Source organism: Drosophila obscura, unplaced genomic scaffold (assembly GCF_018151105.1).
Source record: "Drosophila obscura isolate BZ-5 IFL unplaced genomic scaffold, ASM1815110v1 contig_8, whole genome shotgun sequence".
NCBI classification, from domain to species: Eukaryota; Metazoa; Arthropoda; class Insecta; order Diptera; family Drosophilidae; genus Drosophila; species Drosophila obscura.
In genome coordinates this window covers 325,013-347,386 of record NW_024542872.1, presented here as the reverse complement: position 1 = coordinate 347,386, position 22,374 = coordinate 325,013, and the positions used below count along the sequence as shown (strand labels likewise).

General features: G+C 37.7%; 1 protein-coding gene and 1 long non-coding RNA gene across 2 annotated transcripts in view; one reads left to right on the top strand and one right to left on the bottom strand.

Moving 5' to 3' along the window:
- LOC111077100 (DEAD-box helicase Dbp80) overlaps positions 1–22,374 on the bottom strand; it is a 75,508-nt gene that overhangs the window by 35,819 nt on the left and 17,315 nt on the right. The window contains exons 3-7 of the mRNA XM_041595790.1: positions 16,905–17,036; positions 16,658–16,853; positions 11,775–11,889; positions 11,532–11,709; positions 5,190–5,291 (exon numbers count right to left, since the gene is read on the bottom strand). Coding sequence (XP_041451724.1) covers positions 5,190–5,291; positions 11,532–11,709; positions 11,775–11,889; positions 16,658–16,853; positions 16,905–17,036 — 723 coding nt within the window. The remainder of the gene's footprint in view (positions 1–5,189; positions 5,292–11,531; positions 11,710–11,774; positions 11,890–16,657; positions 16,854–16,904; positions 17,037–22,374) is intronic.
- On the top strand, positions 2,098–2,747 carry LOC121405198. Its single transcript, XR_005968405.1, has 3 exons — positions 2,098–2,188; positions 2,262–2,410; positions 2,493–2,747. It is a non-coding gene; the product is annotated as an uncharacterized LOC121405198 (long non-coding RNA).

Below are 22,374 nucleotides of genomic sequence, written 5' to 3'. Positions count from 1 at the left end.
AACTAAAGCTTGATTTTAAAGGATCATTGAAGGACTTGATGTTCCTCAAGAAAAGCCAGGCTTTCCTTGAGTTTGGCTGTTGATTGAGTAGATCAATTTTGTTGGCATACGAGTTCTTTTTTGCAAGCTTTACTGCCTTTTTCCATTCTGTTTTCAGGTTAACCACTCTTATATAGTTGTTCAGACTTGGAGCTCTCTGTGCCAGGATTTGTGATTCTGTATATTTGGAGTGCAGCAGCTGTAATTCTGGATTCCACCAAGCTTTGGGGCATCTAATGTTGCTTAAGGCATAAGTTGAGACCCTAATACTGTTTGTTAGGCTATTCGTGATGTTTGATATATTTCCTGCTAGCGTAGCACCTGCAAGTCTTCTAAGGAGTCTGTTTTTGGCAAGAAAGAGCCTCGGCTTCTCTTTGGTTTCTGGTATTATTATTGAGATAGGGTGATGGTGGCTGCCTCCAACAAAAGTGGAATTACAGCTCCAAGTGATATTTTCACAGCAGTTTGTGAATGTTAGATCCAAAACAGAACCGCTTTGACTGTCGATATGACGTCTAAAGGTGCAGTTTCCATCATTTAAACACTTATAGCCAGAATTACTCATATAGTCTTCCAGAAATCTACCCTTGGCATTCGTGACGTAGTCACCAAAGCAGGTGTTTTTTGCATTGAAATCTCCAGCAAAAATCACGTTGCTCCTGCCATCAAGCTTTTCAACAATGTCTTGAATTACATTTTTAAAAGTATCTGTCTTCATTGAAGGTTCAAAGTAGACTGAGACAATGGTAAAGTTTTTGTTTAAGTTGCATGTTTTGGCGATGAGAACATCATGATCTGAGTTGTAGACTTCCTTTTTAAGTTTTATACCGTTTTTAAAAGCAATGGCTACTCCACCGTAACCATCATCTCTATGTTTTTCAATAAGATCATAATTGATCAGTTTTCTATAGGTAGTATCATGAGAAAAAACTTCGGAGAAAATAGCAATGCTATATTCACCAGAGTTAAGGGTATATTCTATGTCATTTTTATTGTTTTTAAGAGATTGGACATTGAGCTGTAAGATTTTAACAGTCATTATTATGTAAAATGTCTATATTCTTCCCTACATGCTGTTTGCTGTGATGCGAGCTACCCTGTAGGACTTTTCCTCTGATGTTTTGAAGAATATTAGTGCCGTTAGCTGACAAGAGCAGTACAGGAGTGATAAGTTCAAGAATTTCTTGAACTATAGTGCTGTTGACACTACTTAGAGTGTCCCCATTTTCCTTGTTGGGAAATTTATAGGCATGATCACTGGAGTCATTAGTGTATGAATCTAGTGAGAAGTGCGGTTTTTGTTTCCGCAAAGCCTACAGTTCGTTGAACAAGTCTGCTGCTATAGGAGTGCTTTTTTAAAACATGGTTAGCTTCTTCATTCTTGTTGATGACTTGGGAGATTTGATCATTTGATTTGGTATTATTTTGATTGAACTGATTTTTGTGGATAATCTGAGGAAATTCTTTGTCGTAGTCAAGATTGCGATCATAGTTTTGTTGGAAAGAAAATTGCTTTAAGGCTTCTTTCCTGGCTAATTTTTTAATGGTCATAATTTTATTTATGTCGACTTCTTTGGCCCATACCTGACATTTGTTTCTCTCAAAAGCATTGTGCCCATCACACTGACACAAGATGCACTTGTTAATGTTGCAACTTTCATTGCAAGTATTGCTACCACATTTTTTGCAACGCTTTTGTGACTTACAACGTGAGGCTGTATGTCCTAAGCGACCACAATTGTAACACTGTCTAACCGCAGGAATATAATAACTGACTTTTAGCGAGCATATGTCATAAATTTGAACAGACGATGGGATTTCTGTGCCTGCAAAAGAAATTTTGACAGTCTCAGTTGGTTCAAGAACTACTTCATTCGCTTCATTTTTAGATTTTCTTAAAATGCGTTCAACACTGTTTATTTTAATTATCGAGGAAAGATTGTCAAGAAGTTTTATGTCAGAGATGTTTGTAGGAATGCCCCTAATGACACCTACGGTTTCAGTGAAGTTCTTTGGAATAAAAATATCGATATTTAATTTTTTTAATTCATCGTTAAGCACAAAAGCATTCGCATCATAAGGGGTATTAAAGTACAGTTTGTATAGAGTCGCTGCAAGGGGGTTTATGCGCTTAAGTCCATCAAGATTTGTATGTTTAATTTTTTCAAAGAGATAAAGGTCACTTTTTATATTTTTATTTTCAAAAATACTGCTACGTTTAGTTGCAAGAAGAACACAGGCTTCTCCTTTAAAAGAGAGCTCATACAGATTTATGTCATGTTGTTTGATTTTACTGTCATTTGGAGACACGCTACCGGCAGCAAATGTATTACTATCTTTGTTTGTATTGGTGCTATTTTCCATTTCGCTTGTATGTACGATTTTATTTTCCCGATTGAAATCCTGCCTAGACCCTGCTATAAACTTTTTGATATCCATAGTCTTGTTTGCAGCGCTCTCAGATGCACGCTTTACTCCTGACGCCACTATGGTGGCGTCAGCCATCTTCGCTGGTGGTTTCACCAGCCTGCCAGGGACTTACCAGCTTCTATAAATGAAAAGCACTATTAGGACCGACAAAGTATAATAATTAGTTGAAGCTCTTTGATTCAAGAGGTTTTTAGATCTTAAAATCAGCAGAAAACAGTCGACGATTGCACATTAAACAAGATTGAACAAAGGGAGTTAAGAAAAAACACCGGAAAAAAAAAACACGTCAGTCACACACGGCTGCCAAAACGGAAGTGTTTAGAATTTTAGAAAAAAAAAAATTTTACATTTTACATTTTTTTTCTACATCTGCTATCTACATCTACATATACAATGTCTATTCTACATCTAACATGTAGATTGTACATGTTCCATTTAGATTCTACATCTCCTCTGCTAGGGGTTGCTCGAGCACTGAACGCGGCAGGGTGTGCGAGCGAGGGCGGGGCGGGGCGAAATTTTGAAATACACTTGTAGCAGTGGGATATCACATGAGTCTGGAAACCAAATTTGGTTGCCCTAGCTCTTATAGTCTCTGAGATCTAGGCGCTCAACAAGACAGACAGACGGACAGACAGACATGGCTATATCGACTCGGCTATTGATGCTGATCAAGAATATATATACTTTATGGGGTCGGAAACGTTTCCTTCTCTGCGTTACACACATCCACTTTTATCACAAATCTAATATACCCCTTAACTCTTTTTTGAGTACGGGTATAACAAGAAGAATTTTTTCTGTTGATTTGATTCAATATGATTTCTTCTGTTTTCTATTGTTTGCATTCCAGTCTATTAAAAAATATATCAATTGCTCAATTTGAAAGACTGGAAGTGTCTCAAAACAGTTTCGAAAATGGTGACGTGCGGAACTACTATTTCAATGTTCACAGCTGTATTTTCTGACTGAGTTCGGGGTAGAAAACATTCCCCATCGTTTTTTATTTATAATGTTGAGCATGTGTTCAATGGGTGCATTAATAGTAGGTACATATATACACTACTGGTCAAAATAATAAGTACACGCTCATGAGCATTCTTTCACGTCTCATAAAACTTTTTTTTAAAACATAAAGAAAAAATCCACTTAACTTTTAGATTACTAACCTACAGTCGAATATTAAAACATTTAACATAATCAATTTTCGCTTCAAATATATAGTTTATGATCGGTTTTATCTAAAAAACATAAACAAGGGGTGGTCAAAATAATAAGTACAGCAATTCTACAAAGCCAAAAACTCAAAGCGTATCTAAATTTTTCAATTTTTTTTTTATTATTTATAATTCCATGTTAATATCCAGTATAGCCACCCTTATTTTGTATCACTTTGGCGATTCTTTTTGGCATACTGACAATAAGTTTGCGGCAGGTCTCCACTGGAATTTCATACCAGGTTTTTTGGACGAATTCCCACAATTCTTGGGCATTTCGAAAGGTATTCGTTCCAATTCGCCGTTTTAAGTCTCCCCATAAGTTTTCAATAGGGTTTAAGTCGGGAGACTGACTTGGCCAATTCATAACGTTGGCCTTGTTTTCTGTGAACCAATCCTTGACCAGCTTTGAGGTGTGTTTCGGGTCGTTGTCCTGTTGAAACACCCAACTCAAGGGCATGTTTTCCTCAGCATATGGATGCATAATGTCAGTCAAAATGTTTTTATATCCAAATTTGGTCATAGTATCAGTTATGCGATGTATCGGCCCAACGCCATGCCAAGAAAAACAGCCCCAGACCATTATGCAACCGCCTCCGTGCTTAACCATTTTTTTTGTGTACCGGACGTCGAATTCTTTGCCTTTGGGTCGTCGTACATATCTTCTGGAGTCATTACCAAAAAGATTTATTTTTGATTCGTCGCTCCATAATATGTTATTCCACTTTTTAGACCCATCTGGCCCAGACCATGCCAAATGATTTTCGGCAAATTGTTTCCTCGTCTGAAAATTTTTTCCTCGGAGCAAGGGAACTTTTCGGGCTATACGTCCTGGTAAGTCTGCATATTGTAGTCTGCGACGAACTGTCCGAGATGATATTACATTTCCAATTTCTCCGGAAATGGCCTTGGAAGACATGAACGCATCCTTTTTTGCAAGACATACGATGCGGCTGTCCGTTGTTGGTGAAGATTTTTTCTTCCGTCCTCGATTTTCAGTTAGCACTTTTGGTTTTAAGGCATTCTGAACAAAACAAACCGATCGTCCAAGACTTTTGGCAATATCCCGAAGACTTTTCACTTCTTTTTGAAGATTTTTGGCAATCGTCTTTTCTTCTTCAGTACAATGCTTTTTTCGGCCCATCTGAAGAATTTTTTTTAGCGTCATGTACTTAAATATGCGAGGAGTCAATTAAAAACAACAAACCTTTGTCGAAATCCTGATATAATCCTTAAAAAATTATAAATTTCACAAGTGTACTTATTATTTTGACCAGACCAAAAATGCCCATCCAGCACAAATTGGAGCTTAGAATTGAATAGGTGGGGTTCCCCACTTTCATTTTGAACTTAAATGCTTCGCAACACTGTAACCTTTCAAAATATAAACAGTTGGCAGCCATGATTTCAAAAACATAAGAGATATTTAATAACAAACTAACAAGATACCTCTGTACTTATTATTTTGACCAGTAGTGTATGTAGTACTAAAAGTTGTATTACCTTATTATTGTTGGCTCAGTAACTATTAGCTGAGCAAAGTCCATAACCTCCCTATCATAGGTAGCAGAGAAAAACAACATTTGGCACTGATGGTTAAGCAATCTGAAATAAAAATACATAACAATTTAGAGATGATTTATTTTTTATAAATAGTATTAAAATTATTCCAGCCATACTTAAAGCCGAGTTTTCCAATTGCGGCTTTTTTTCCAGGCTCCAGTGTTCAAAAAAATATGCAGTAACGACTTTAAAAATATTTGTACGAATTTAAATTTGTGTGGTTTTCGCAAGTTTTTGATATCGATAGTACTTCATTCCCAAAATATTTAGCGATATTTCACATAAACAAAAAAAATGTTTTGAAATATTTTTGATAATAATGCTTTTTATTTTGGCAAACCCATTATATGAAACCAAAAGAAAACGAGAAGGAACGTGCGAGTCGCTTCTGGGGACGCGACTCTATTTACACCCGTACTCAGTCGGTATATACATTTTTGAGCATATGATTTTTTTGAATTTTAAAATAATAAAAAAATTTTACATTTTACATTTTTTTGCTACATCTGCTATCTACATCTACAATGTATATTCTACATCTAACATGTAGATTATACAAGTACCATTTAGATTCTACATCTTTTTCGCTAGAGGTCGCTCGCGCACTGAACGCGGCAGAGTGTGCGAGCGAGAAAGAGATAGGTAATGGGTCTCTGTCAGGAGGAAGCGGAAGAACCAACAGAAAATTAATTTCTTCATTCCGGCTATAATTATGATCCGATCTAATTCAGATTCGGCAATCTGGTAGATATGGGCATTCTCTACGATACTGAGCTTTTAGTTTTATCGTATCTTTAAAAATGTGCCAGCCACAGATTTTCGTCCTTTGTGGGGGCGGAAGGGGGCGGGGCTAAATTTTTAAATACACTTGTAGCAGTGTGATATCACATGAGCCTGGAAACCAAATTTGGTTGCCCTAGCTCTTATAGTCTCTGAGATTTAGGCGCTCAACAAGACGGACAGACAGACAGACAGACGGACAGACAGGCATGGCTATATCGACTCGGCTATTGATGCTGATCAAGAATATATATACTTTATGGGGTCGGAAACGTCTCCTTCTCTGCGTTACACACATCCATTTTTACCACAAATCTAATACATATACCATGCCGAAAAGAGAAGTGCTGGGCACATACTCCGTCGGCAAAACGCCAGTGCTAATCCCAGCCCATCAGCAGACTGGCTGAAGAATGTGGAGTGGTCTACGACAGTGTTCCCTGCCTTCAGCAAGAATTCCCGGAGGGAGGCTCCGCAGCCAAAGAGGCAGCGCTCCCAGGAGATTCCTGGACCCGCTGCGAAGCGCTCAAGGATCCAGCACAAATTACCAAGGAAAGGACACTCATAGGTGTCCTGTACAGAGGCATTGCAGACGGAAACATCCCGAGGAGCCAGTGGAAGTGGGTGGAAGCAGCATTGGTCGACAGCTACTTCGAGCTGATACAAAAAGATACCGGACCACCCCAAGTCGGCAAGATGGTTCCAGGGGAACCATGAGCCACGAGCGCTCCGTGCAGTAATACAAAGTAGCGGTAGCGTAGATCGGAGAGGTTTATGCTGGGGCCAAACTCGTTGCAGTTGGAGCGAGGTTCCCAGCCGACTTAGGGCTCGGATTTGGGTGCCGGCTTCTATTAAGGAGCCGGAGCGCATCCTAAAAATGCTGCAGAGATGCAACGACGAGTGACTCAAGGTTGAGGCGACGCAGGGGACGATGAGCCAGGCCCTGCTCGTGCTCAGCAAGGAGTCGCTGGCCCTGATAGGCAGGAAAGGGAGAGTTGAACTTCGGCTTCAGCTCCGTGACCATAAAGGTCTATAAGTCGGATGCGGAAGCCGAGGCGCGTCCTGTCGACAACCCAGTCGAGGCTACTCTTCGGATTCGACGCTGATGCGGGATTTCGAGGTGATGTGTCGCGATGTATCACTGGGCAAACTACAAAAGCAGTCTAGCGCTATACAAGAAAGACATAGGAAAGCAAAAAGGGCCTCTGGGAAAAAATAATGCTCCGACATTGAGGAAGCCGCAAGGCTACGTGAAATCCTCTAAAAAAACTACCTCCTCGGTGGGATATCTGAAGAGAATGGATGGTACGTGGACTAACTCTAGTGAGGAATCCCTACATATTCTACTCGAGACACATTTTCCAGGGTGCACAACCATCGAGCCGGCAGACCCCCCCACTGATGGCCCGGCAACATCGATGGCGCACATCCTCACAAAAAGGAACACCAGCTGGACAATAAATAGCTTTAGTTCCTTCGAATCACCTGGTCCCGACCAGGTCATTCCGGCTCAATTACAATAAGCCGGGAAAAATTCCTCACGCTTGGCTTAAGGCTAAAATAGTCTTTATCCTCAAAGCAGGGAAAGCCTCACACTCAACCCCAAAGAACTTCAGACCAATCAGTCTATCGTCCTTTCTTCTCAAAACCTTTGAGAGACTAGTCGGGCTACATCTGAGAACAACCATAAATCCTCAGTGGCTGTCAGGCGCACAACATGCCTACCGAAAAGGAAAATCCACGGAAACGGCACTCCATGAAGTAATCTCGGCGGTAGAGAAATCTCTACACGTCAACGAATACTCCTTAATCGCTTTCCTAGACATTGAGGGAGCTTTTAACAACGTCATACCAGGAGCCATCACAGAAGCCCTGACTGACCTGGGAGTGGATCGTCACTTGATGATGCTCATAGATCAATTGCTCACATGCAGGACAGTGACATCATCAATGGGATCGTCCACTCAGTCTAGGTATGTCAACAGAGGCACCCCGCAAGGTGGTGTCCTGTCTCCCCTTCTATGGAACATAGCAGTCAACAAGATACTGTGTGACCTGGAAGGGGGGGGCTGCAAGGTGGTAGCATACGCGGACGACGTTGCCATTATTTTCTCGGGAAAATTGCTCAAACACTTTGCGATCTAATGACCGCAAAGATCGCGCGACTGTCGGAATGGACAATGTCACGCGGACTGGGAGTTAATCCCTCTAAAACGGAACTTGTGTTGTTCACAACCAAATAAAAGTCCCGACTCTCAGCCCCCCAATACTAAACGGATGCAGGCTCTCCCTCCTTCAGCGACAATGCCAGTTATTAAGGGTTGGTAATTGCCAAGAAGCTTAGCTGGAACCAGAACATCAAAGATAGAGTGAAGAATGCCACGATAGCCCTCTGAGGCATGAGCCCAAGCATAGTCCAATGGATATACCTAGCAATAGATAGAAAAATACTACTCTACGGAGTCGCAGGGTGGTGGCCTGCCCTATCAAAAAGGACCATCACTAAACAACTGGGCAAGTTACAACGTACTGCCGCCCTATGCATCAGTTGGGCTCTACGCACCACACCAAATGATGCGCTAAATGCTATCTTATGCCTTCAGAGCCTTGACCTTGCACGTCTGAGAGACTCCGACCAATAGATGTCACAGCAAATCGGCACGCATCCATCTTAAATGGAAACAATATCGTCCCCACAAAAACGGACTACTGCGTTCTGAGAGAGCACATAGATACCCCTTTTGAAATAATTATCCCTCACCGAGACAACTGGCTCGAGGGACCACCTGGCCCGGATGGAGCCATTCAAATCTTCACAGATGGCTCGAAGCTGGACAATAAGGACAGAGGGGGGATCTACTCCGAACAGATAAACATAAGACCTCTTTCAGGCTCCCAGATCACTGAAAGGTCTTCCAAGCGGAAGTCAAGGAAGCTTTGAGTTGCCTTCATGAAGTTGCCACTGAGGCAACTAATTTAAACATCTACAGTGACAGCCAAGCTGCTATCAAATCGCTAAATTCGATAACATCGAACTCGGCTACCGTGGCAAATTGTCGCAAATCTCTCCACGAGATGGCTCATTAATTTATTAATAGCCTTATATGGGTCCCGGGCCACCAGGACATTGACGGCTAGAACTAGTACAACAACCCCCCTTCGCCATGATAAAGCAGAGTGTGCGAGCGAGAAAGAGAATGAGTAAAGTGGTCTAGACTCTAGAGCAACTGAAAATTAATTTCTTCATTATGGCTATAATAATGATCCGATCTGATTCAGATTCGGCAATCTAGTACATATGGTCATTATCTGCGATACTGTTTTATCGTATCTTCAAAATGGTGGCTGCCACAGATTTCGTTCCTTGTGGCCGCGGAAGGGGGCGGTACGTTAAGCTAAGGGGTATATTAGATTTGTGGTAAAAGTGGATGTGTGTAACGCATAAAAGGAAACGTTTCCGACCCCATAAAATATATATTCTTGATCAGCATCAACAGCCAACAGCCGCTTCGCTGGCGGAGAAGATGTGTAATCTATATTGTAGATGTATAATAGATGTAGATTTAAGCTGATAAAATATCTGACTGAATAGAAGCGACTCACGTTTCTTCTCGTTTAAGTTCCAATTATTTAAGCACTTAACATAAATTGAGAGAGGGTTTATTGTGTCCAACGGGAATAGGGAATTATAGGGAATATTTTATAAAAACCACATTTAAAGCTTATAAGCGGTGGAAGCAAAAAAAAGGTCTTGTTAAAAATTTTAACTTGCATGGAAAAAAATTCGTAATCGTATTATTGTGTAATGAACTTTATCTGAGTTCAAAGCGATTGGAATTATTTAAAAATACCGTATCTTTGGATTTTCTTGAAAAAGCTTTGAATGCTTACTGTTCGGCTAAGCGCCGGCCCATGGCAGCAGAAAGAGCAGTTGACCATACTATGTAACATCTCTTAATGTAACGTCTCTATTTATCACCGTTTTGTTTGCCTTTGCTTATGCTCTATCTGGTGCTTTGCTCTCTGGCGGCGTTCATCAGCCCCTGTGGGGTAGGCTCGTCAAAGCAGAAGACACTTCAAGATCGATCATCACCGTACTTAAACGTTGTGCTGTCGGGCATAGTGACCTGCCTGCCACATAGTTCTAAATTAAACCTAACATAAATATTTCAATTTCAACAGTCTTGAACCGACCCAGCGTCTTCAATCGACCCATCGTTAACTCTAGTTATCAAATCCGCACACCTTTCCCTTTTTTTGTATAATACACATATATTAACTTAAGTACAATAAACTGTGAATATATGAAATAATAAATAAATAATAATATTATATAATCTCGCAAACAACGCTACTGAAAAAGCTCAGTAGCTCAACACTTACAATAAAATTGTATCCACGATCTCACTAAGGGTAAAACAAATTGGAGCTGGAACGCCAGCTTACAGTGTCACAAAGTTGTTCCTGCTACAGAGAAACCACCAGAAAATAAGAAGTTTATATGCGAAATGCATGGTACACATTCCAAATAGTAAGAAACCAATTAAGTATGAAATTACGATATCTGTTGTGTTTTTAGGGGCCATATCCTCTATATAAAGGATTAATATTTTCATGTTTTTCAACGGCATGTCTTTTTCCGCTGGATGAACCAACCTATGATCTTTCCCTATCTGAATCGATTGGGGGTTTCATGATAAAACGTGTGAGTCGCTTCTTGAGACGCGACTCTACTTAAGCCCGTACTCAGTCAGTATATACATTTTTGAGCTTATGATTTTTTAGAATTTAAGAATTGAAAAAAAATTTAACATTTTACATTTTTTTGGTACATCTGTTATCTACATCTCCATCTACTATGTATATTATACTTCCAACATGAATATTATAAATGTACCATTTAAATTCTACATCTCCTCCGCGAGAGGGCGCTCGCGTACATAAAGAGGCAGTGTGCTAGCGATATAGAGAATGAGTAGCTGGCTGCTGGTGCCGGGGGAAGCAACTGAAAATTAATTTCTTTTTTCTGGCTATAATAATGATCCGATCTGATTCAGATTCGGCAATAGATATGGTCGTTCTCTACGATACTGCGTTTTAGTTTCAAAGTTGTGGCTGCCACAGATTTTCGACGTTTGTGGGGCCGGAAGGGGGCGGGGCGAAATTTGGAAATACACTTGTAACAGTGTGATATAACTGGTCTGGAAACCATTTGGTTTCTCTAGCTCTTGTAGTCTCTGAGATCTTGGCGCTCATCAAGACGGACAGACGGACATGGCTATATTGACTCGGATATTGATGCTGATCAAGAATATATATACTTTATGGGGTCGGAAACGTTTCCTTCTCTGCGTTGCACACATCAACTTTTACCAAAAATACAATATACCCCCTAACTCTTTTTTGAGTACGGGTATAATAAATTGGATCAATTAAACCGAAAAGTCAGTTCATATATTTCAGTCACACTGCTTGATTTAGTAAAATTAAATGTATACATACTTATGTATTCGAATACACTGATCATGGTGACCTTGAGTGGCTATCATTACATCCGCTTCATCTAATACAAAAACTGAAATTTTTTTCATATCAAAAAGGCGAAACTTGTATCCCCAATCCAACATTTTTCCTGGCGTTCCAATTAGAATGTGCTCGGTTATCTTTTTATTACGATCAACTGAAAATCAGAAAATTTCAAGTTTTGAATTTTGAATTCATATAAACTGCTTATGTTGTACAGACCTTCTTCACCGCGAACTGCAAATCTTATTTTGATCTCGGGACAGAACTGTCCCATACGTGCAGCAACTTCCCCTGTTTGAATTGCCAACTCATATGTAGGAGATAAGCACAGAACCTAAAATTAAATTTAGTAATTAATGCAATTTATCTTTTGGAGAAATTTATAAATAATAAAAATACAAATATATAAATAATTAAAAAAATTAATTTTATTTGATGTAACGAAAGCGTCAAATGGGACAGAAATACAAATATGGCTATTAATGAACAATAATAAATACCTCAGAGAAAGAAGTATATGTGCATAGATATTACTTACAAAAAACTATTAAAAATAAAGAGAATGTTTTGAACTTTTTTTATATACACTACTGGTCAAAATAATAAGTACAGAGGCATCGTGCTGAGTTTTTATGAAATATCTCAAATTTTGTTGAATTTATGACTGCCAATTGTTTATATTCTTAAAGATTACAGTTTTGCCAAATATTTAAATCAAAAATGAAAGTTGTGAGCACCCTTTAATTAAATTCTAAGCTTAAATTTGTGCTGGCTGTGAATATTTAATGTGGTCAAAATAATAAGTACACTGGAGGTATTTATGTATTTTTAAGGATTTAATTGGGATTTGGTCAAAGGATTGTTGGTTTTTATTGACTTCTTGCATATTAAAGTACATGAGAGTTAAAAAAATTTCACTATATGGGCCGAAAAAGCATTGTTCTGCTGAAGAAGTGATGATTGTCTTGAATCTTAAAAAATAAGAGGAAAGTCTTCGGGAAACTGCGAAAAGTCTTTGACGCTCGGTCTATTTGGATCAGAATGCCTTAAATTTAAGATTTCCCACTGAAAATCGAAGAAGGAAGAAGAAATCTTCACTAGCAACGAACACCCGCATCGCCAGTCTTGCAAAAAATTATGCGTTTATGTCCTTCAAAGCCATTTCCGCTCAAATTGGCAATGAAATATCATCTCGTCAATATTCGGACTTATCAGAACGTACAGCCCAAAAAGGTTTCTTACTGCGAGAAAAAAATTTTGAGATGAGGCAAAAATTTGACGAAACAAATTTTGCATGCTCTGAGCCAGATGGGTCTGAAAAATGAAATAATATATTTTAGAGCGACTAAACAAAACCAAATATTTTTGGTAATGACTACAGGAGATGTGTACGACGCCCCAAAGGCAAATAACACTACTCGACAAAATCGAACTTTTTTTTTCCTCAAGGATCCAAACCGACTTTTTCTGATAGATATGGGGATTTAAAATTTTTTAAAGAATTATGGTTTTTTTTCTATGGCAGAACTTTTTTTTGAAGAATTTTTGAAGTCTGGTATTTTTTTTTAAAGCTTTTTTCGGAGGTAGCGCTTGTTTTTTTCACATAGCTCTAGTATCTTACGTCTGGTTGTAAAGAACTTTGCTATTTTAAAAAGATAATTAAAACAGCTAGAAGTTAAGCCCAATCACTTTGTGATTACACCTTACCGTCTGGAAAATATAAAGCATTGAAATGCAAAAATGATGAGTTTTGTGCGGTATTTTTTACGAAATTTTGACTTTAAAAACTCAGGAAAAGTCGAAAAAAAATTATATTAGTTAACGAATTTTAGCTCCAAAGTCTCTCCATAGATTTTAATGAGCGATACCTTAAACGACGCCAAATTAATGCACCTATACACAAAAAATAGAGGACACAAGATATAATTTTTTTTCGACTTTTCCTGAGTTTTTAAAGTCAAAATTTCGTAAAAAATACCGCACAAAAATCATCATTCTAGCTGTTTTAATTATCTTTTCAAAATAGCAAAGTTCTTTACAACCAGACGTAAGATACTAGAGCTATGTGAAAAAAACAAGCGCTACCTCTGAAAAAAGCTTAAAAAAAAATACCAGTTTTCAAAAATTCTTCAAAAAAAAGTTCTGCCATAGAAAAAAAAAAAATATCATCAAACCATTTCTAAGCTCCAAATCTTTAAGAAAAAGTTCGTTTTGTTCCTTGAGGAAAAATCGTGTTGACTAGTGTAATTCGACGTCCAGTACAAAAAAAATGTTTAACCACCGAGGCGGTTGCCTTATGGTCTCGGGCTGTTTTTTTTTTGCATGGCGTTGAACCAATACATCGTAAAAATTATCTTATGACCAAATTCAGGTATAAAAACATATTGACTGACATTATGCAACCATATGCTAAGGAAAACATGTCCTTGAGGTGGGTCTTTCAACAGGACAACGACTAAAAACACACCGCAAGGCTGGTCAGGGCTTGGTTTACGGAGGGCAAGGTAAACGTTTTGAATTAGCCAAGTCAATCTTCCGACTAAAACCCAATACACAACCTATGGGGAGACTTAAAACGTTGCGTTGGCACAAATACATTTCGATACTCCGAAGAATTGTGAACATTTTTCCCAAAAACTTGGTATGAGATTCCAGTAGAGACTTGGCGCAAAATTATTGCTGGTATGCCAAAAATAATCGCCAAAGCTAAAGAAAATAAGGGTGGTTATTTCAGATAATATCGTAGGATTACTAATAATAAGAAAAAAGTGAAAACAATCTTTGAGTTTTTAACTTTGTAGATGCTGTACTTATTATTTTGACCGCCCCTTGTTTATGTTTTTTAGATAAAATTGATCAGAAACCCTTTATTTGAAGCGAAAATTGCGTATGTTAAATTTTTTTATATTCTACTGTAGGTTAGTTATCTCAAAGTTAAGTGCATTTTTATACCCGTACTCAAAAAGAGTTAAGGGGTATATTAGATTTGTGGTAAAAGTGGATGTGTGTAACGCAGAGAAGGAAACGTTTCCGACCCCATAAAGTATATATATTCTTGATCAGCATCAATAGCCAAGTCGATAGAGCCATGTCTGTCTGTCCGTCTGACCGTCTGTCTGTCTTGTTGAGCGCCTAGATCTCAGAGACTATAAGAACTAGGGCAACCAAATTTGGTTTCCAGACTCATGTGATATCCCACTGCTACAAATGTATTTCAAAATTTCGCCCCGCCCCCTTCCGCCCCCACAAAGAACGAAAATCTGTGGCAGGAACACTTTTAAAGATACGATAAAACTAAAAACGCATTATCGTAGAGAATGATCATATCTACCAGACTGCCGAATCTGAATCAGATCGGATCATAATTATAGCCAGAATGAAGAAATTAATTTTCTGTTGCTTCCCCTGCCCACTCCCGCCCACGACAACGCAACTCATTTTCCTTCTCACTCGCACACTCTGCCGCGTTCAGTGCGCGAGCAACCCCTAGCGGAGGAGATGTAGAATATAAATGGTACATGTATAATCTACATGTTAGATGTAGAATATAAATGGTACATGTATAATCTACATGTTAGATGTAGAATATAAATGGTACATGTATAATCTACATGTTAGATGTAGAATATACATAATATATGTAGATGTAGATAAGAGATGTAGCAAAAAAAATGTAAAATGTAAAATTTTTTTTTTAATGCTAAAATTCTAAAAATCCATATGTTCAAAAATGTAAATACTGACTGAGTACGGGTATAAGTAGAGTCGCGTCCCCAGAAGCGATGCTTTCCTTTTTTAGTGAAAATTTGATTTATCTGGGTGGGCATTGAGGTTGCCAAGTTTTTAAGAATTGTAGGGTTAATTTGATCCCATTCCTGGAGCAATGCTTTTTTGAGGTCATTTACCGTATCAAACTGGCGTCCATTCTTATAAATTTTGGTTGGATAATATTCCCCAATAAGGGAATCTTCCTAGCTTGCAAAAAGTTTTTTGTTTTCCGTGCCGTGTGGAGGGGCGCGTTGTCCTGCTGGAAGATCCACTCATCCCCGTAAAGGTTTCCAGCAAATTCAATGAGTATTGTTTCCAACAACTCTACATGCATTTCTGCATTTGTTCTGGTGGGTATAAAACAAAGTGGGGACTTCCCAGCATACCCAAATCGACCCCAAATCATTAATGATCCTCCACCGTGGTTTCGTTTATGGCAGTGCTGCCGTGGTTGCATATTGTCGCGCCAATACTTTTGGCAGGAGTCAGGACCGTCCAAGTTAAATTTTTTTTTCATCCGAAAATATAACTTTAGTGAACTCCTCTGACCAAAATTTGCACTTCTCAGTCGTGCGGTTATGTGGCGCTTCATTTAACCATTTCGATTTCGTTTAAAAACTTGATTTATACGTCTTTTGGATATGACATTTGATCTCCATGCAAGACATGTTGTTTTGAACGGCTAAACGAATTTGCCTCTTGCACCGCGTATCGATTTCAGTGGGTCTGCCGCTTCGCTTTATTTTTCCATACATTTCCGGATTTTTGAGAAAGTTTGCTATTGTGTTTCTATGCCGATTTAGTCTGGCGGCAATATAAGAAATGTTTTTGCTAGATTCGGCCAGCCCTTTGATCAGACCGCGATTTCCTCCGACAAATGTGTTCCACGTGGCATTCTGCCGTAAAATCCAAATTATAACAAACATTTATGTCTCCAAACGTATAAAGACAAGTTTACTTACATTCTGCTGATTAAATAACTTTTTTGGATCACACTTCTTAGCTTACCCGCACGCGATAGCACAATAATCTAAGCTTGCACATATACTTATTACCTTTGAAAACCACGAGTTGTTACACATATTATTTAAAACGGTACAAAGAATGAAGCGCAAAGAGGAACATTGGAGTGATAGATCTTTATAATAGATAAGAGTACAAACTTGCATACCTAAAAAAAATATACGGTTACGTTTATAGAAAATATAAGCAAATTAAAAAGTGCACATAAACTTCTTTCACTGAGGTATTTTTTGGGGTCGGAAACGCTATCTTCTGGCTGTTACATATGTACATTGACACGAAGCTAAAATACCTATTTAATTTTGTAGTACCTGAGGGTGATTTAACTCAACGTTCACACGACTAAGCATTGCCAAGACAAAGGCAGCCGTTTTTCCTGTTCCAGACTGGCTTTGGGCTATCATATTTTGTGGTGGATCTGCAAGGAGCGTGGGCAAAGCAGTCTCTTGTATTTTCGATGGCGTGTTAAAGCCCATTGCGTAAATTCCCTTTAACAGTTCCTTCTTCCTATAAAAACAAATCTTGAAGCATAGTGTTCACATATTTTTTTTAACTTACAGATGTAATGCTTCAAAAGTTTTTACAGAATGTAGGGGTGAATTCGGATTTTTTTGTTGAATATCAAGAGATAATTTTGTGTTTACCAGTCCCTTTCCCAATATTTTAATTAGCAGGCTGGTTTCAGCAGGGCTGTAAGATATAAAATATTAATGTTAAATATGTTAAGTAATTTCAGTACTTTAGCAGTAGATCTTAGAAATGTGTTAGCAAACAGATTTAAATATTTTCGGTTCCGGCAACTAATCAAATGGAAACGACCAAAGTAAGATATGTCCAGAGAGCGAAAAAGTCGGCAAAGATATTCGATAAACCTGTTATAGGTAGAGACAAAACTGTATTTAAATCATATTCTCGTGTACGTCATACAAAAAAAAATATGTAAATATAGTTAATCAAGCAATAACTTGGGTACTCAATATTATCCCATAATTTGCGATAGAATCTAAAATTGTCCACAAGTTTTCTATTATTTTCAATTTTTTATGTAACTATTTTGGGAACTAGTTTGCTTGCTCCTGGAGAAGGAATTCATGAAATCGGGGCGAAAATCACAGATACATATTGCAAAAATACTTAGCTAGCATTGGAACTGCATTTAAAATTATATTAAAAATCCAAGTACAAATTGTATACACGAAGGGGTCGGTAAACTAAATACAACGTTTTGCTGCGGATGATATAATGAATATCGGACAAAACTAAGGATGATATGGGTCTTTTAGTTACAAGAAAACTGTCACCATTTTATATAACAATCGGTTCCTTAAGCACGCTTCCATGGTGTCTAAACCAAATGCTTGCAAACTAAATTTTAAGTTATGCAAGGCTGAGTACATACATATATGTACTTACATTGGGCTGGGCTAAAAATATTTTTTTCTAAATTCAAACGGGACAACCCCCTAGTTTTGTTACTTTTATTTATTTTTTATTATTTAGAGGTAGGTTGCTACCGAATTTTACAAAAAATTTTAATCAAGAAAATTCAAACAAAATTTGTTTGCTGAATGAGTTGAATAACACAAGCCAACACGACAATTAAGCTGTGGCCCAAAATGACTTTTTCTTATAGATTTCGTTGTTTAAAAATTTTTAACGAATTATGGTTTTTTTTTATGGTGTAGTTTTTTAAATTTCGACTTTAAAAACTCTGGAATAGTCGAAAGAAAAATAATCTTGGCATGCATTTTTAGTTTTAGATAGACGGATGAATTAGGCGTCGTTTAAGGTATTTAAGGTAAATCACAAAACGTTTAGGCTTACTTTGTAGCTGTTTTAATTATCTTTTCAAAATAGCAAAGTTCTTTACAACCAGACGTAAGATATTAGAGTTTCGTGAAAAAATAAGCGCTATCTCTGAAAAAGCTACAAAAAATACCAGATTTCAAAAATTCTTCAAAAAAAAAGTTCTGCCATAGAAAAAAAAACCATAGCCTTTAAAAAACATTTAAAGTCCCAAATCTATCCGAAAAAGTTGGCTTGGATCCTTGAGGAAAAAAAAGTTGGATTTTGTCGAGTAGTGCAATTGGTGAAATCTATTGCATATATATTGATACCATTCATATCGTCATTAATCAGTTATTGGCCGTAAAATATCTGCTCAAGTTTTTGCAAAGTAGTTAACTAAATATATCAACCTCAGCTGAACTTCCAGATATTCAACAATCGTTAATTTTTTAACAGTAATTAAAAAACAAAACAAACGAACGTGTGAGTCGCTTCTGGGGACGCGACTCTACTTATACCCGTACTCAGTCAGCATATACATTTTGGAGCATATGATTTTTTAGAGTTTTTGAATTAAAAAATAAATTTACATTTAACTTTTTTTTGCTACATCTGTTATCTACTTTCCATCTACTATGTATATTCTACATCCAACAAGAAGATTCTAAATGTACCATTTAAATTCTACATCTCCTCCGCTAGAGGGCGCTCGCGTACATAACGAGGCAGAGTGTGCTAGCGATATAGAGAATGAGTAGCGGGTCTCTGGCTGGTGGAGGCGGGGGAAGCAACTGAAAAGTAATTTCTTTATTCTGGCTATAATAATGATCCAACCTGCTTCAGATTCGGCAATCTGGTAGATATGGTTATTCTCTACGATACTGCGTTTTAGTTTCAAAGTTGTGGCTGCCACAGATTTTCGTCCTTTGTGAGGGCGGAAGGGGGCGGGGCGAAATTTTTAAATACACTTGTAGCAGTGTGATATCACATGAGTCTGAAAACCAAATTTGGTTTCTCTAGCTCTTATAGTCTCTGAGATCCAGGCGCTCATCAAGACGGACGGACGGATAGACGGACAGACGGACATGGCTATATAGACTCGGCTATTGATGCTGATCAAGAATATATATACTTTATGGGGTCGGAAACGTTTCCTTCTCTGCGTTGCACACATCCACTTTTACCACAAATCTAATATACCCCTTAACTCTTTTTTGAGTACGGGTATACAAATTTGAAAAGAATTGTATAATTTTATTGAATAACAAGGAACAGAATTGGGGGTGTCCCCTTGAAAAAACAAAAAAATGTTGGTCCAAATTTTTCGAGCCATGAGTGGCACTATGACATCTTTAGTGATGAAACAGTCTTAACTTAGCTGTCCTAGACAAATAACACTACTCGACAAAACTGAAGGTTTTTTTGTAAAGGTTTTTTAGAGGTAGCACTTCTTTGAACTTAAGTATCTTAGCTTACCGTTTGAGAAATATTAAGCTTTCAAATGCAAAAATAACGATTTTTGAGCGTTATTTTTTACGAAAATTTTACTTTATAAACTCAGGAAAAGTCGAACAAAAAACGAGAAGGAACGTGCGAGTCGCTTCTGGGGACGCGACTCTACTTATACCCGTACTCAGTCAGTATATACATTTTTGAGCATATGAAATTTTGAAATACACCTGTAGCAGTGTGATATCACATGAGCCTGCAAATCAAATTTGGTTGCCCTAGCTCTTATAGTCTCTGAGATCTAGGCGCTCCACAAGACGGACAGACAGACATGGCTATATCGACTCGGCTATTGATGCTGATCAAGAATATATATACTTTATATATTTTTTCCTTCTCTGCGTTGCACACATCCACTTTTACCACAAGTCTAATATACCCCTTAACTCTTTTTTGAGTACGGGTATACAAATTTGAAAAGAATTGTATAATTTTATTGAATAACAAGGATCAGAATTGGGGGTGTCCCCTTGAAAAAACAAAAAAATGTTGGCCCAAATTTTTCGAGCCATGAGTGGCACTATGACATCTTTAGTGATGAAACAGTCTTAACTTAGCTGTCCTAGACAAATAACACTACTCGACAAAACTGAAGGTTTTTTTGTAAAGGTTTTTTAGAGGTAGCACTTCTTTGAACTTAAGTATCTTAGCTTACCGTTTGAGAAATATTAAGCTTTCAAATGCAAAAATAATGATTTTTGAGCGTTATTTTTTACGAAAATTTTACTTTATAAACTCAGGAAAAGTCGAACAAAAAACGAGAAGGAACGTGCGAGTCGCTTCTGGGGACGCGACTCTACTTATACCCGTACTCAGTCAGTATATACATTTTTGAGCATATGAAATTTTGAAATACACCTGTAGCAGTGTGATATCACATGAGTCTGCAAACCAAATTTGGTTGCCCTAGCTCTTATAGTCTCTGAGATCTAGGCGCTCCACAAGACGGACAGACAGACATGGCTATATCGACTCGGCTATTGATGCTGATCAAGAATCTATATACTTTATATATTTTTTCCTTCTCTGCGTTGCACACATCCACTTTTACCACAAATCTAATATACCCCTTAACTCTTTTTTGAGTACGGGTATACAAATTTGAAATGAATTGTATAATTTTATTGAATAACAAGGAACAGAATTGGGGGTGTCCCCTTGAAAAAACAAATAAAAATTTTGGCCCAAATTTTTCGAGCCATGAGTGGCACTATGACATCTTTAGTGATGAAACAGTCTTAACTTAGCTGTCCTAGACAAATAACACTACTCGACAAAACTGAAGGTTTTTTTGTAAAGGTTTTTTAGAGGTAGAACTTCTTTGAACTTAAGTATCTTAGCTTACCGTTTGAGAAATATTAAGCTTTCAAATGCAAAAATAATGATTTTTTAGCGTTATTTTTTACGAAAATTTTACTTTATAAACTCAGGAAAAGTCGAACAAAAAACGAGAAGGAACGTGCGAGTCGCTTCTGGGGACGCGACTCTACTTATACCCGTACTCAGTCAGTATATACATTTTTGAGCATATGAAATTTTGAAATACACCTGTAGCAGTGTGATATCACATGAGTCTGCAAACCAAATTTGGTTGCCCTAGCTCTTATAGTCTCTGAGATCTAGGCGCTCCACAAGACGGACAGACAGACATGGCTATATCGACTCGGCTATTGATGCTGATCAAGAATATATATACTTTATGGGGTCGGAAACGTTTCCTTCTCTGCGTTGCACACATCCACTTTTACCACAAATCTAATATACCCCTTAACTCTTTTTTGAGTACGGGTATACAAATTTGAAAAGAATTGTATAATTTTATTGAATAACAAGGAACAGAATTGGGGGTGTCCCCTTGAAAAAACAAAAAAATGTTGGCCCAAATTTTTCGAGCCATGAGTGGCACTATGACATCTTTAGTGATGAAACAGTCTTAACTTAGCTGTCCTAGACAAATAACACTACTCGACAAAACTGAAGGTTTTTTTGTAAAGGTTTTTTAGAGGTAGCACTTCTTTGAACTTAAGTATCTTAGCTTACCGGTTGAGAAATATTAAGCTTTCAAATGCAAAAATAATGATTTTTGAGCGTTATTTTTTACGAAAATTTTACTTTATAAACTCAGGAAAAGTCGAACAAAAAACGAGAAGGAACGTGCGAGTCGCTTCTGGGGACGCGACTCTACTTATACCCGTACTCAGTCAGTATATACATTTTTGAGCATATGAAATTTTGAAATACACCTGTAGCAGTGTGATATCACATGAGTCTGCAAACCAAATTTGGTTGCCCTAGCTCTTATAGTCTCTGAGATCTAGGCGCTCCACAAGACGGACAGACAGACATGGCTATATCGACTCGGCTATTGATGCTGATCAAGAATATATATACTTTATATATTTTTTCCTTCTCTGCGTTGCACACATCCACTTTTACCACAAATCTAATATACCCCTTAACTCTTTTTTGAGTACGGGTATAAAAACTGGTGTCCTTTATTTTTTGTGTATAGGTGCATTAATTTGGCGTCGTTTAAGGTATTGTTCATTAAAATCTATGGAGGGCAGATCTAAAATTGGTGACAAACCTTTCGAAAATCACATTTGAAAGCTTAAAGCTTGAAAGTGTCTGGGTAAGATACGTAAAATTTAAGATGCGTTACCTCTGAAAAAAGCTAATAAGCAGAACCAAACAGATTTCAAAAATTCTTCAAAAAAAGTTCTGTAATACA